The 14,643-nt window shown below is 44.3% G+C and overlaps 1 protein-coding gene across 1 annotated transcript in view; it reads right to left on the bottom strand.

The window, feature by feature from the left end:
- Positions 1 to 1,367: 1,367 nt before the first annotated feature.
- Positions 1,368 to 14,643, bottom strand: part of nudt4b (nudix (nucleoside diphosphate linked moiety X)-type motif 4b) — a gene marked incomplete at both ends in the record, with an annotated part of 41,178 nt that continues 27,902 nt past the window's right edge. The window contains 4 exons of the mRNA XM_083651711.1: positions 1,368 to 1,582; positions 4,417 to 4,504; positions 6,678 to 6,722; positions 9,161 to 9,271. Of these exons, the coding sequence (XP_083507837.1) occupies positions 1,368 to 1,582; positions 4,417 to 4,504; positions 6,678 to 6,722; positions 9,161 to 9,271 (459 nt within the window). The remainder of the gene's footprint in view (positions 1,583 to 4,416; positions 4,505 to 6,677; positions 6,723 to 9,160; positions 9,272 to 14,643) is intronic.

The raw sequence follows: 14,643 nt of genomic DNA, 5'->3' as shown, positions 1-14,643 counted from the left end.
AGTCACTGTAGATGGAGAACAAAACAACCACACTGTACAAGGCAGGGCTGGAGCCACAATCATGGTGGACAGTTTTACCCACTGCACCATGGGCATTGATTCAGTGTTGGTAAACACTGGTAGAGAAAAAAAGAAAAAAAAGTTGGACAATTTTGGGATTTTGAAGAAAATGAACCTGGATTATATATCAGTACACACAACTTAAGGTAAAGATATGTACTTTGCATCAGTAAGTACTTTTTCTTTAACAGCATAGGACACACAGATTGGTTGCTGAATGGTATGCGTTTAAAGGGACAAAAGACCAGTGTGTTGCATCAGTCAAGTTCAGCCGACACTGGCTTAAGTTTGAACTAAACAGGGTTGTGTCCGAGGAAGTCCCACACAGCATCATGACTTATTTACAGTCATCAGGTTACTGAGGTAGCAGCTCAGCCACGGCTGGTACAACATCCAGTGAGACAGTACACTTTTGACCTTTGACCCTGCCACTAAGGGCCAACAGCAATTTCTATCATGGCCACTTTGGATCACTCCTAAAATTAGCTAATGTTCTCTATTTAATGTGAAGACTGCATTCCAAAAATTATATATCCAATTTGGGGGTAAATTGCCACCCGGTGGTTAGTGAGTGGTCAATATTTCAAACATGTATAGTAGGTTTGGTGTCAAATATTTCAGGTGGTGGATATTTCATTTGAGAACTATCTCTTTATCTCTACACAGAACATTAAGAATTAATGATTACTTGGTGTAAAATAAAATCCACTCCATTGAATAAAATCCACTCCATTGAATTAAAATGGCGGGACAGACCAATGCCCTGTTAGACATTTAGCATATTGATATACCTTATCAGCATGGGTGACTGACTAAGATATTATTAGGTCTGGAAACATTCCCCACAAGGACTTATTTCACCCTTTAAATTACCAGTAGAAGCATTCTACTATTAAAAACAAAACAAAAACAAAAACAAAACAACAAATAGTGAAATTAAATAACCCGAATAGAACATTCATACAAAATGTCTGTAAGGCATTCCTTCACTGGGTGTCACGGGTGTCATTCATGTTGAACTCACCAGTCCGGTGTTTGCCAGCATGGCTGCACCAAATCAAAAGCACATCCTTGATTTTGCCCCGAGGACAGACAGTATTTCTGCCAGAGGTGTGAGCCAACCTCAAGTCCATTAGGCAAGTCATTAACACAGTTCCGGCAATGGCTTTGGGTCAGCCCTGGGGCTAAGACTATGGATTTTACATACATGAGAGCCTCAACTCTGAAAAAGTCATAGATTCATGCAAAGGTGTAGACTGTACAGACTTTCAGTGGACCATCCAGGACAGGGGGGGTTGGGGGCAGTCCTATCTGCGGGTTGATGCCAACATGCTGCCCGTGGAGGGGGCAGTGGCACTGTAATGGGGGTAGTTGTCATTGGCGGGCGGGCCTGGGAGTAAGGAGTTTCCATTGGTGGGGGAGCAGCTGAGCTGGAGCCTCCGCAGATACTCGGCATGGACCGGCTTGTGGCTCTGCAGCACCTTGATGGCGTCCTCCACGGTGAACCACTCCCGTTTACGGCCTGCAGAGGGAGACAGAGTATCATTTATGAGTTATTGGGAGCTTTTGATAATCAATATTATACTTGCGTCCCAGTACACTTCCTTCGTATGCAGAAAATATAGTGTAATTAAATTAGACAGTAATAAAATACAGATTATGTCAATGTTGAGTTGTTATAATGACTTAACTAATGACACCGCTTGAAAGAATGTTGCAGAGGTAGATTTTTTCCATCAAGGGGTACCAAATCCAACTATCTCCCTCAGTCTAAATGCAATCAAGATCGAGGGAATTATTACACGTAACAACATTAGGCTTATGTTTAGTGGTGTTGTTAACACTTTGCTGAGTTTTATTATCCAGATCCTCCATTTGTTATTACAGAAAAAGGGACCTATGGCACAAAGCAGGTATGAAGTATTATACATCAAGTCACCACAAGGCGCAGGGTCGTGGTTAACAAGAGTAACAGGGGAAAACTGCATCTATGGCCACCACTCGCATATAAATGCACCAACATGCCTGCACATGTGCATTCACACACACAAAACCTCAAGACATTGCTCATAAAACATGGCACAGAAACACAGGTATGTATATCAAAGGTTTGAACAGAATACTTTCCAAAAGAAAACAAGTATATAAGTAGTACATAAAATAATCAAAACAATGACTCGATTTATGAATGAATTCATTTACACTGTCGGGAATTCAAGCTTCCCTTGTGAATTTGAAAACAAGCAAAAGGAACAATGCAGCAAGCTGGGACTTACTGCCGGCAGTTGGAGCAACCTACAAAGTAACCGTGGTGTGGATACAAAGTACCCCTGGATACAAAGTACCCGTGGATAAGTACCCCTGGATACAAAGTACCCCTGGATACAAAGTAACCCTGGATACAAGTAACCCTGCATACAAAGTAACCCTGGATACAAGTACCCCTGGATACAAGTACCCCTGGATACAAAGTAACCCTGGATACAAGTAACCCTGCATACAAAGTAACCCTGGATACAAAGTAACCCTGGATACAAGTGCCCCTGGATACAAAGTAACCCTGGATACAAGTAACCCTGAATACAAAGTAACCCTGGATACAAGTACCCCTGGATACAAAGTAGCCCATGATACAAAGTAAGCCTGGATACAAGTACCCCTGGGTACAAGTACCCCTGGATACAAAGTAACCGTGGATACAAGTACCCCTGGGTACAAGTACCCCTGGATACAAAGTCACCCTGGATACAAGTACCCCTGGGTACAAAGTAACCGTGGATACAAGTATACAAAGTAACCCTGGATACAAGTACTCCTGAGCCCTGTACTACGAAACTAGTTTAACAGATCCGCGATAAGTCCCTTTGATCTGGTTTGACTGAACAGGATCAAAGCTATCTAGTTAACTGATACTACGACGCTGGTTTTTTACTAGGTAAGTGGACCTGGGATCTGCCTGTGCACGCGCACGTTTTTCGCTCGTGCACAGGCGCGCGTCCACGTGAAAGAGGTGCACTAGCCAATCACATTATGAACAGCTGAGTTGATCCACGCCCACACCCATTTCCACACCCATTTCCTCGTTCCATGAAAGCGCAGTGCATGATCAGAGTTTTAGCGGATATTTAATGTATCCGCGATTTAATGTCAGAATGAAAATCCGCGTTGGATAGTCTGCTGAAGGGCTGTCTAAAGCAGCAGCTTGTATTCACATCAGTCATTTGATTTACTTCGATCAGCGATTTCTGTCTGATACAGCTGCATACATTGATACAGCAGCAACAAATGTAATCTCAGTCTATACATTTCCACAATCTGTAAGCCTATTTAGACCATAGATTTAGAAACGCATGCTCAATGAATAATGATCTCTATCACTCATGTGTGTGGTTGCACTGATCGAATAATTCATATATAAAATAGCCTAGTATAAAGCCTAATAGCCTACTATAAAAGAGAAAACTGCTGAACTGAATTGAGACGATGCGGATTTTCTGGCATGTAGGAGAATATCACCCTCACTCCATTTGAGGGTCCATTCATGATATGCGCCGCGGTGATTAATAGTGATCATATTTCTCCACGCATCGTTGAGCTGTTAAGACATAAAGTGGTAAGTAGGCTTAATTTAATTATGTAGCCTACAGAGCCACAAATGTTTTTCTTGTTATATTCTCAGTTGACTGCAATCTATTTTTCATATGGCGATCTTATATGAACGGTGAGTGACTCCAGAGAGCCGATTATATGGGTCTGTCATGGATTTTGATCTTATCCTCTGAAGCTAACCTGGTCGCGACCAGGTTAGCTTTGCAGCGTCAGTTGCCATGGTGATTGAAAGTTAACTTGCTTTGTAGTACGGCTAAACCAGGTTTAAACTCAAACTTACTCGGATAAGGCATTAAACTAGCTTCGTAGTACAGGCTACTGGATACAAAGTAACCCTGGATACAAAGTAACCCAAAGTATACCCCTGGATACAAAGTAACCCTGGATACTGGCATCCAGGCTAATGGCAGCTGTAATATACTGCCGACTGAATTACAGCTCAGAACTACTGCAGCTAGGAAGGGAGGTGTAGATTTATAGCCACCTGTCCTAAGTGCATACCCCAATGCCTGTACAGTCCCCATGCACTGTATTGACATACACATAAATGCAGTATATGCCACAACACACACAGTCATCCCGAAGATCACAGGTGCACGCACGCACACACACACACACACACACACACACCACAGAAAATAGCAATAATAATAATAATAATAATAATAATAATAATAATAATAATAATAATAATAATAATAAAGGTAATAATAATAATAATAATAATAATAATAATAATAATAATACCTATGTTAACAGAGTCTTCCCAGGCCTCCAGTGTTTCAGTGACAGTCAACACATACACATACGTCCGGTGCTTCCGATCTTGGTTTTGCTTTAGGGATCAGAGGAAAAGGAATTGATTGAATATTTAATGATATGATGAATATAAACATTGGGCAAAAGCAGTAAGCAGTGTGCTAGGATACTCTCTAAACCTGAATAGACAAATGCTATGCTGTAAAATTGTAGTGCTTTTGCCCGTTTACATAATTTGTATGCGAGGCCCTGCTGTCTGTGCTGTGCCAGCATGTACAGCAAAGCTCTGCAAGTTGTTACTGCATCTGCACCAATGTCGAATTCCTGTTTCGGATTCAAATTTATTGTACCTGTTATTATCACTGTACTGATTTGCTCATCTGCTGTAGTGTTGATATGCATTGAGCCAAATGGGGGGGGGGGGGGGGGGATCCAGAAGCTACACAAAACTCTATTCAATACAAGAATACAAATTATATTCATATTATGTACAGTATCACAGGCTGTTAAGTGAAGAAATAAATAATAATTGCAGTTACCTCAGTTCAAGATTTATATGAGTATTTGTCTGTTAATTGAGTTTAGAGTTAGCCTCCTGAAAATCTGTGCAAAGATCGACGTGGCCTGGGGTCCTTCAGGCTAGAGCGAGGTGCTCACCGCAGGCGAATGACGTGCAGCGCACAGGCCTTCTTGAGGCGTCCTCTCTGCCCATGGTAGGATTGCCTTTTCCCCGGGAGGGTCTGGTGAGACGTAGGAGGAGCCCGGCCTGGAGTCACCCACACAGGGCCTAGACCCTCCATGCACTGAAGGGCCTTACAATACTGCGGTGTAGCACTAACTACATGTATATCATGTATATCTTCAGTGCCTACTGCCCAGGGGCCGGTTGCACCAACTGGTCTTACACTGGTCTTAAGCTAAGTTGGTCATAACTTTACGACCTAACAGCTACGCCGGTTGCACCAAGACGACTTAAGCCTTATTTTCACTAAGACCAGGCGTAACTCCTACGCCTCGTCAGGAGGAGGCGTAGAGCCTGCCTGTAACAGAGATCTCCGCGGAGACCTTTTTGACCGTCATCGTCGTAACACCGCCAGTTCGCCGTCTTTGAAAGCACGACGTTAGATTATAACTAACTAGTTAACCTAACCCGCCTTCCAAAATGTTGCCGTTAGTTTTTTAGAAGTTAATACATAGAATTGGGAACGTTACATTCAATTTCATTCAGACTGTCTTTCTGGCTCAATCGCTGCCATTTTTCCCCCGGAGCGAGGGAGGGTGGGAGGAGGGAGGGTGTTTTACAGTAGTGGCTGAGAGAGCGTAGTGGCACAGTAATCCAAGCAGGTCGCGAGGCACATTTTTTGCAACATCATCCAATCAGGGGGCATTCCCTGGCAATTCACATGGTTTGCTACGCATTGCTACGACCAGCATAGTTAAGACCAGACATAAGCCGTGTTGGTGCAACAGGCGTAAGTCCATGGTCTTAACTAAGACCGACGTAGGAGTTACGACCAGGCATAGTTAAGACCAGTTGGTGCAACCGGCCCCAGGTGGGTTATCTCGTCGTAAGGGCCTTTCTCTCTGTGTGGAGTTTGCATGTTCTCCCCGTGCTCCCCCAGGGGGTTCCTCCGTATATAACCCTCCCACTAAAAACATGCAGAAGATCAGATCGTCATCGTCATCCGACCAGTGACGACAACATCCAAAGTTGGTCCCCGGGCGCTGTACGAGAAAGCGACCACTGCTCCTGGCCTGCCCCCTGGAGGAAAGGACATGCCTGGAAGGGTTAAATGCAGAGGACACTTTTCACCGGCCACCGTCAGCATGAGTGTGTTGTGGCCGCATGCATGTATTGTGGTGTTCGTGTGACAATAAAAGACGGGCTTGTCCGTTACGAGAGAGAGAGTTTTTTAACTCTATTGCAGCGGATTGGGCGTGATCAACCCTTCCGCAGGCAACGTTGCAGACAGAGTAGGAAGGCTGATCCGTGAGCGGCTGCTTCTGGGACGCGGGTCCCCGACGGGGTCTTAATCGGCCTCGGCTGGGTCTACTGGGCGAGGGTGTATGATGTTGAGAGACCCGAAACACCTTACAACCCCAGCTAACATCACTGATGACGCGTCCCAGCGCATACTGTAGCATGTATTTTAAATCTAGTGATCTAGATTCACGATCTATGCTCTGTTATACTGTACATATTATGTATGAGAGACTGCTTGAGATGCATGAGATAATGAAAAACTTACCTCAAAAACACCAAGCAGGCGTCCCAGCTTGCCCTTCACACCGGCCTTAAGAGGGAACAGAAATAGGAAATATGAATAAAAAATAAATAAAACATCAGGCAGAGTTTTGCCCAACACCCCCCCCACCCCGAGTCTGGAAGTAGCATGTTGGATCCTCAGGGGAAAAGTAAATGGGGTTTTAGAAAGGGGATTTCGCTTAAATGCATAAAATAAGGTCTGTGGTTAACAAAAGTTTATGGGAGCGGTGATTTGTGTTCAGCAGGATAAGATTCACTTTTATGACGTTTGAAAAGTAAAAAACATTTTTAAACACGATTTTCAGAAAATTCCTCAAAAGCCATAAAAGTGCATTCACGTTGGTGAAGATTATCCTGCTGAACACAAATGACCACTCCCATAAACTTTTGTTAACCACAGACCTTAATTTATGTATTTAAGCGAAATAGCCTATTCTAAAACCCCATTCATTTTTCCCCTGAGGATGTCCGGGACTTCCGCCTTCCGTCATCCCTGCGGTATTCTATTGTACCTGGCAAATTCCCTGCTAGGGTGTCCCAGTCATTGCTCCGCCTCCTTTGTCAATCTGGGGACAGTTGTAGACTATCACATGCCTCCTTCGATACATCAGCCACTTCTTTTCACCTGACAGCGAGGAGTTTCACTGGGCGGATCACACTATTCCCCCCATAGTTCCCCGACCGACCGACCGACCAGGGGAGGCACTAGTGCAGAGGACATATTCCCTTAATACAGCTTCCCACCTGCAGACACGGCCAATTGTGCCTAAGCCGGAGGGAACACAGGGGCTCGAACCTGCGACCCTCGTGTTGGTAGGAAGGGAATCTACCGTTGCACCCGGACACCCATATCTTAATGTTTTAGAGTACTACAAAGGACGACGAAAACATCCGCAATGGCAACACCAATAAAAAGGAGTGACTGGGCCTGACTGTCCTGTATGTGATGTATTCCACCTCAGACTGCTGCAGCCTGTGTGTCACAGTGTGCCGCACTCTGCTGGAGCCTCCCAGACTTTGTTTTGATATATGAATGCTGGGCACTCAACCAATCGTTAACACATACAGCTCAGAACCAAGCGACACAGGAAGTCCCCAGAGTGAACTGTTTTTGTTCTCGTGTTCGTTTTCATCCTGTCTCCTCGGAGCCTCCCGGGCCTTCATTCTGTGAGAATCTCTACTTAAAAACCAAAGCCAAAATCTAATTGTTGTTTGTTGTTTTACTTATATTTAATGTGGTTTCAACATGAAGCCATGGAGTGTTTGAGAGTGTGTAATATAATATTTGTGTGGGGGAATCAAGGATAGCATTTTAGCTGGATTTAACTATTTACCAGTACACATTAACTGTTGTAACATTCCCTTGTGCTGTAAAGCTAGAAACCTGGTCTGAATCTTGATTGAATTAGTATTATTCAGGGTTCCCATAATTTCTTAAATATAAGGACTTTCCAGACCCAATGCCCTCATTTCAAGGACCCAACATGGCATAGTTTGAGATACGGATCAAGGTTAATTACCGGTACTGTTACTTACAACCGAGACGTTTTAGAATGAGAACTAGCAGGCTTTTCAGAAGCTCACAGACAACAATTAAAAGAGTTATATGAACACCCCTCAACTGCGCTGTGTTACAGTGATGGCAGACTGTGGTCTCTTACCTTCTATATAAATGCAAGCACTTTCAATGACCCATGTCTATTTATCCATGGGAACCCTGATTATTGGAAGATTTCCATAGTACAAGATAGTTAGTAATTAATTAATACATATCTAGTTCACAGCAATCAAATTACTGTCAAGACATGTGAATCTGTCCTCTCCCATTCTCAGCATGCTTCGGAGGTGTCACTCTGCCCCATTGATGTGCCCACTGGGTCAGGCTGCAGGGCCTGTCAGGCTGCAGGGCCTAGGGCCTGCCAGTGCACAGGAATCCAGGGGGGAGCCAAGTTTAGACTGCTGACGTGGCTCAGGAGACGGCGGGACCTCTGGAATACCAGCGCACTCCTCAGTCATCCAGCCTCTGACACCGAGGACCTTCAAAAACCTCTCCCTGCACATGCATATTGCTGCAAACCTCGCAACTCCAACTTTGGTGACTTTATGCTACCGGACCGAGTTGGTGGTCAATGGTCATGGTAACCAGGAAGATCTGTGTGTGCTGGAAGACTAAAATGTTCATACTGTTACATTTCTGTGGATTTCAGAAACGTACGATGCCGACATTTTATCGTGCCGATTTTTATTTTGTATTTTTATTCGCTAAAATGCCTTTTGGATATACAAGGTTTCTCGCCTCACAGCATTATTATGCCCACATCGATCTGATTGGCTGAACTCCCTAAGCGGTGTAAATTCCCTTCCAACGCGAAAACCGGTCCTCGCTTTATTGACACAGATACCTGGGATTCACCTCAAAGTAATGAGGATTCCTCTGTTTAAAGTAAAGTAGATCAATATATTCACCTCCTCAAACACCTCCCGCACTGCCGCGCCACACGGCTCCTCTTCCGGCTCCATCCCCCCTCCAGGGACAATCCACTGGTCCGGGTGCCGACTGCTGCTAACCAGCAACACCTGTCAAAGAACAAACACAACTTTAGGACATTTAGAGCACTTCACTTTAGAACTTTATTTAAAGAAAAATGATTTTGAAAAAACTAGATGCCAGTGTGCAGGATTTACAAAGTTTGAATAATGAAAGGTTTCCACAACATAGTACTTAATTCACGCACCAAAGATTACATGAAGGCTGAAGCTCTAAAACACCTTGACTAGACGTCCATTTTTGATGCCTCTCTCTATGAAGCAATCAATTGAAGCCAAAGTTCCTATTGTGATTTCAAATTTATTTTTGATAAATTGTCCCGCTCTAGATCGTGGTATTTTCAACTTATTCAGGTCAGGCCCGAAAATTTGTTATTTACTTATTTGTTGTACATTGACATCTCCTTAATTTTCATGGAACATGACTGTATATCTATTGCTGGGGATTTCATTATTCATATTGATAACCCCGATGATAATTTTGCCAAAGAACTGAATATCTTACTTGACACTTTTGATCTGTCTCAATATGTTTCAGGTCCTACTCACAACCGAGGTCATACCCTGGATTTAGTTATTACTAGGGGCTTTAAGTCCTCTTCTGTGTTGACTATTGATGTTGCATTGTCTGACCATCTTTGCATCTTTTTTTAAATGGAAATCTCCCCTGAGATCATTAATAGGTCACAAACCGTTAAAAGACGAGACATTAATGCAGGCACCAGCGCGCTGTTTATGGAGACATTTTCTTTATCTCCTCCCACATCAGCTTCTGTCAATGACATTCTCGATAACTTCAATTCAACAATCCTGAATGCTATTGATAGCGTGGCGCCTGTTAGGTTAAAAATGCTGTCTGGCAAGATTAAAGCACCCTGGCGAAATTCTGCCTCCGTTAGATGCAAAAAGAAAGATTGCAGGAAAGCTGAGCGTAAATGGCGGAAAACTAATCTTCATATTCACTATGATATTTACAAAGAAAGCCTTCACTCCTACAACCTCGAACTGAAAAGGTCGAGACAATCGTTCTTTTCCGATATCATTAACAAAAATGTGAACAATGCACGCACTCTATTTGCCACAGTTGATAGACTGACTGACCCGCCTCTCTGTGTAGCACCTGAGTTTCTCTCTACTGTAAAATGTAATGAGTTTGCTGCCTTTTTTACGGACAAAATTATTAATATCAGGCAGGCTATTAGTGGCTCCACACCAAGAAATGCTGTGACATCATCCTACCCGCAGATCCCTAGCTTGATAAATTTGTCCCAGTTCAGCGTTATCGACCACGACATCTTAGAGGAAACTGTGCAAGGCCTTAAATCATCTTGGTGCTGTCTCGATACCCTTGTGGTGAGGGTGGGCAACCTCACCTCCTCCCCACTGACCATCAGCATAGGAGCGCCCCAGGGGTGCGTCTCCAGCCCCTTCTGGTACGACCTCTACACCCACGACTGCGTGGCGACTCAAACTTCAAACACCATCGTGAAGTTTGCAGACGACACAGCAGTCGTGGGGCTGATCTCGGGGGGGCGACGAGACGGCCTACAGAGAGGAGGTGGGGGCCCTGGAACAATGGTGCCAGGACAACCACCTCTCTCTGAACGTCTCCAAGACCAAGGAGATCATTGTAGACTACAGGAGAGGCGGGGGGGGGCGCACACCCCCCAATCACCATCAACGGCACAGTGGTGGAAAGGGTGGACAGCTTCAAGTACCTGGGAGTCAACATCGACCAGGACCTGACTTGGGCCGGTCACACCGCCACTGTTGTCAAAAAGGCCCAACAGCGACTACACAGACTCAGGCGCCTGAAGAAATTTGGGCTAAGGCCAGAAATCCTTAGGGACTTCTACAGAGGCACCATTGAAAGCCTGCTGACTGGCTGCTTCACCACCTGGTACGGGAACTGTACCACCATGGACCGCAGGGTACTACGGAGAGTGAGACGCGCGGCCCAGCACGTAACAGGATGTGAGTTGCCAGAACTGCATGAACTGTATAACCAGCGGTGCCTCAGGAGGTCCCTGAAGATCATCAAAGACACAAACCATCCCCACAACAGCCTGTTCTCCCTGTTACCCTCAGGGAGGAGATACAGGGTTCCAAAAGCATGCACAAATCGCTTGAGGAACAGTTTCTTCCCGCAGGCCACGAGACTCCTTAACACATTCACTGCCAGACGTTTTTTTTTTACTGTAGTTAGCTTCTGCCAGAGGGGTTTTTTGAGGATTCTGGCTCATCTTTCAAGACCCGAGGATTCTTTTCTGCTAAGATTTTGTGAACACACAATATCTCAAAAGAACTAATAGAATGTGTGCTTTCTCTGTCTAAAAGAGTTAGTTTGTAGAGTTAGTAGTTATGTAAGCATTAGCAGTTGAATACAGCATGGTTTCAGCGTCAGAAAAATTATTCAGAGATAAACGGCTTTTTGTGAAATTCGATAGAACAGTCACTTTAACCATTCATTTTTGGCTCTCTCTCTCTCCCTCCCCCTCTCGCTCTCTCTCTCTCTCTCTCTCCCTCCCTCTCGCTCTCCCTCCCTCTCTCTCTCTCTCTCTCTCTCTCCCTCCCTCTCGCTCTCCCTCCCTCTCTCTCTCTCTCCCTCCCTCTCGGGAGGGAGACGCACTAGGTTTAATCCTAGTGAGAGGGGGAGAGGGAGAGAGAGAGAGAGAGAGAGGGAGGGAGGGAGGGAGAGAGAGAGAGCGAGAGAGAGAGAGAGAGAGAGAGGGAGAGAGCGAGAGGGAGAGTTGCTTCCAACTCCTCCCTCCGTGGGCGTTCTTCTTGGCTGCAGCGGCCGTCACAAGCTTGTCACCAGTCTCACTGCTTTGCTGCTGTCCTGTGCCTGTCTGCGCGGCCGCTGTTTGAGGAAGTCTGGATGGACTCGCTCGCTTCTTGGAGTTTTGGTTGAGAGAAGCTTTTGCGATTCTGGTCATATTTATGCTGCGTGTTTCAAAGTGTGTTCCACCTGTAATCTATTATGCAAATTTGCAATCCCGCATCGCCAGCAATCAGCGCGAAAACGAAAGCGTTTTCCCCCATCCATTTTCATGAGAATGGCTGGGGTGAGAATGGCGTGACAAGTTAAAAAAATGCTTGCCTTCCTCTAGTCAGGAGAGCACTGTTGCCACTTAGTGGGTCGGTGGAATGGGTTGTAAACGTTCGGTGGCTCCAATAATTATATAAGAGATGTAAAAGGGTTAGATGCACATCCCACGGTCAAAAAAAAAAATTTAATTTTTTTGACGTATTAATACGTCATTGGCAGTCAACCGTTGGATTATTTTTGACGTATTAATACGTCAATGGCAGTGAACGTGTTAACATACACAAATAGTGTAGTAGCCGTACTGTACCGTACTGTAGCTGCTACCATTACGTATGTCTAATGTTTAATTGTATGTTTAATAAGGTATATGCTATTTGCACCTGTATGTCAAATACGTTGAATTTAAAATGTTTAAGCACGTCTAAAGTATGCACATGACATGTGCACCTATGTGCAGTGAATATGCCACTGTCTCTGACTTGTCTTATCACTATACTGCCTTATTGCTTGTTGTGTCTCTTGTTGTTTTTGCACTCATATGCCCTGTTATATTTGTACTATGTTGTAAACGGAGTCCACAGCACAAGAATTTCAGACGTGATACTTGTACCATGGAGTGACAATAAAAAATCTTGAATCTTGAATCTTCCAACAAGCTTTTTTAAAAGTTTATAACTGTCTGTCGTCGGACCTATTGCAAATAGTTAATAGCTCCCTTTTGACCGGCACTTTCCCTGAGTCCCTGAAAACTGCAGTTATTAAACCCCTACTAAAAAAGCGTAGCCTTGATGCATCGGTAATCAGTGACTACAGACCAATATCTAATCTCCCCTTTATAGCCAAAAATAACTGAAAAGGTTGTTTACCTACAACATAATAGATTCCTAACCTCAAATGATCTCCTAGATAAACTCCAATCAGGCTTTCGCCCCCATCACAGCTTAGTAAAGTCATAAATGACATTAGAATGAACTCAGACTCAGGCAAAAATTCGATTCTAGTGCTACTGGATCTTAGCGCTGCATTTGACACTGTTGACCACTCAATTTTATTGGACAGACTGGAAAACTGGGTTTGGTCTATCGGGTACGGTCCTCCAGTGGTTCAGGTCCTATCTTCAAGACAGGAAGTACTTCGTCTCCATTGGCAATTACACATCTGACCTAACTAGGATGACTTGTGGGGTGCCTCAAGGATCCATTATGGGGCCCGTTCTCTTCAACCTTTATATGCTCCCTCTAGGCCTAATTATGCAAAAAAACAAAGTAGCCTATCATAACTACGCATACGACACTCAGTTGCATATAACTCTTTCCTCAGCTGACTATGCTCCCATAGAATCATTGTGCCAGTGCATTGATCAAATAAATAACTGGATGTGCCAGAATTTCCTACAGCTAAACAAAGACAAAACAGAGGTGATCGTCTTTGGTCCCAAAGAACAAAGGCTTAAAATCACTGCACGCCTTGAGTCTCGATCCCTGAAGCCTAAGGTAAGGTAAGGTAAAGTCCCACTGATTGTCACACACCTGAGTGTGCAAAATTTGTTCTCCGCATTTGACCCATCCCCTGGGGGAGCGGTGAGCGGCAGCAGTGCCGCGCTCGGGAATCATATGGTGATCTAACCCCCCAATTCCAACCCTTTGATGCTGAGTGCCAAGCAGGGAGGCAAATGGGTCCCATTTTTATAGTCTTTGGTATGACTCGGCCGGGGATCGAACTCACAACCTCCCAGTCTCAGGGCGGACACTCAAATCACAAGGCCACTGAGCTTGATCCTAAGGATCAAGTCAAAAATCTTGGCGTTATTATTGACTCCGATCTCAACTTTAACTCCCACATTAAGTCAATCAGAAAATCAGCTTTTTATCATCTTAAAAATATAGCAAGAATTAGGGGCTACATCTCCAGACAGGATCTAGAAAAACTAATTCACGCCTTCATCTATAGTAGGTTAGACTACTGCAATAGCCTTTTCTCTGGTCTCTCCAAAAAAGAACATAGGCAACTTCAGCTCATTCAGAATGCTGCTGGTAGAGTTCTAACGAAGACTAAGAAAGCTGATCATATCACTCCGGTTCTTAAGTCCTTACACTGGTTGCCAGTGTGTCATAGAATATATTTTAAAATACTGTTATTAGTCTATAAATCACTTAATGCCCTAGGCCCAAAATACATAGCTGAATTGCTCCCACGCTACCAACCGTCTAGACCTCTTAGGTCAGCAGGGTCCAGCTTATTAACTGTCCCTAGGATCAAATCAAATCATGGGAAGGCCGCACTATGCTTCTGCTAGCTGGAACAAATTGCCTGAAGACCTCAGATCTGCCCCAACTTTACTTACTTTTAAAAA

Source organism: Poromitra crassiceps (genome assembly GCF_964638095.1).
Source record: "Poromitra crassiceps genome assembly, chromosome: 2".
Taxonomy (NCBI): domain Eukaryota; kingdom Metazoa; phylum Chordata; class Actinopteri; order Beryciformes; family Melamphaidae; genus Poromitra; species Poromitra crassiceps.
The sequence above is the reverse complement of the archived record's forward strand: the minus strand, read 5'-3'. Positions and strand labels throughout refer to the sequence as shown.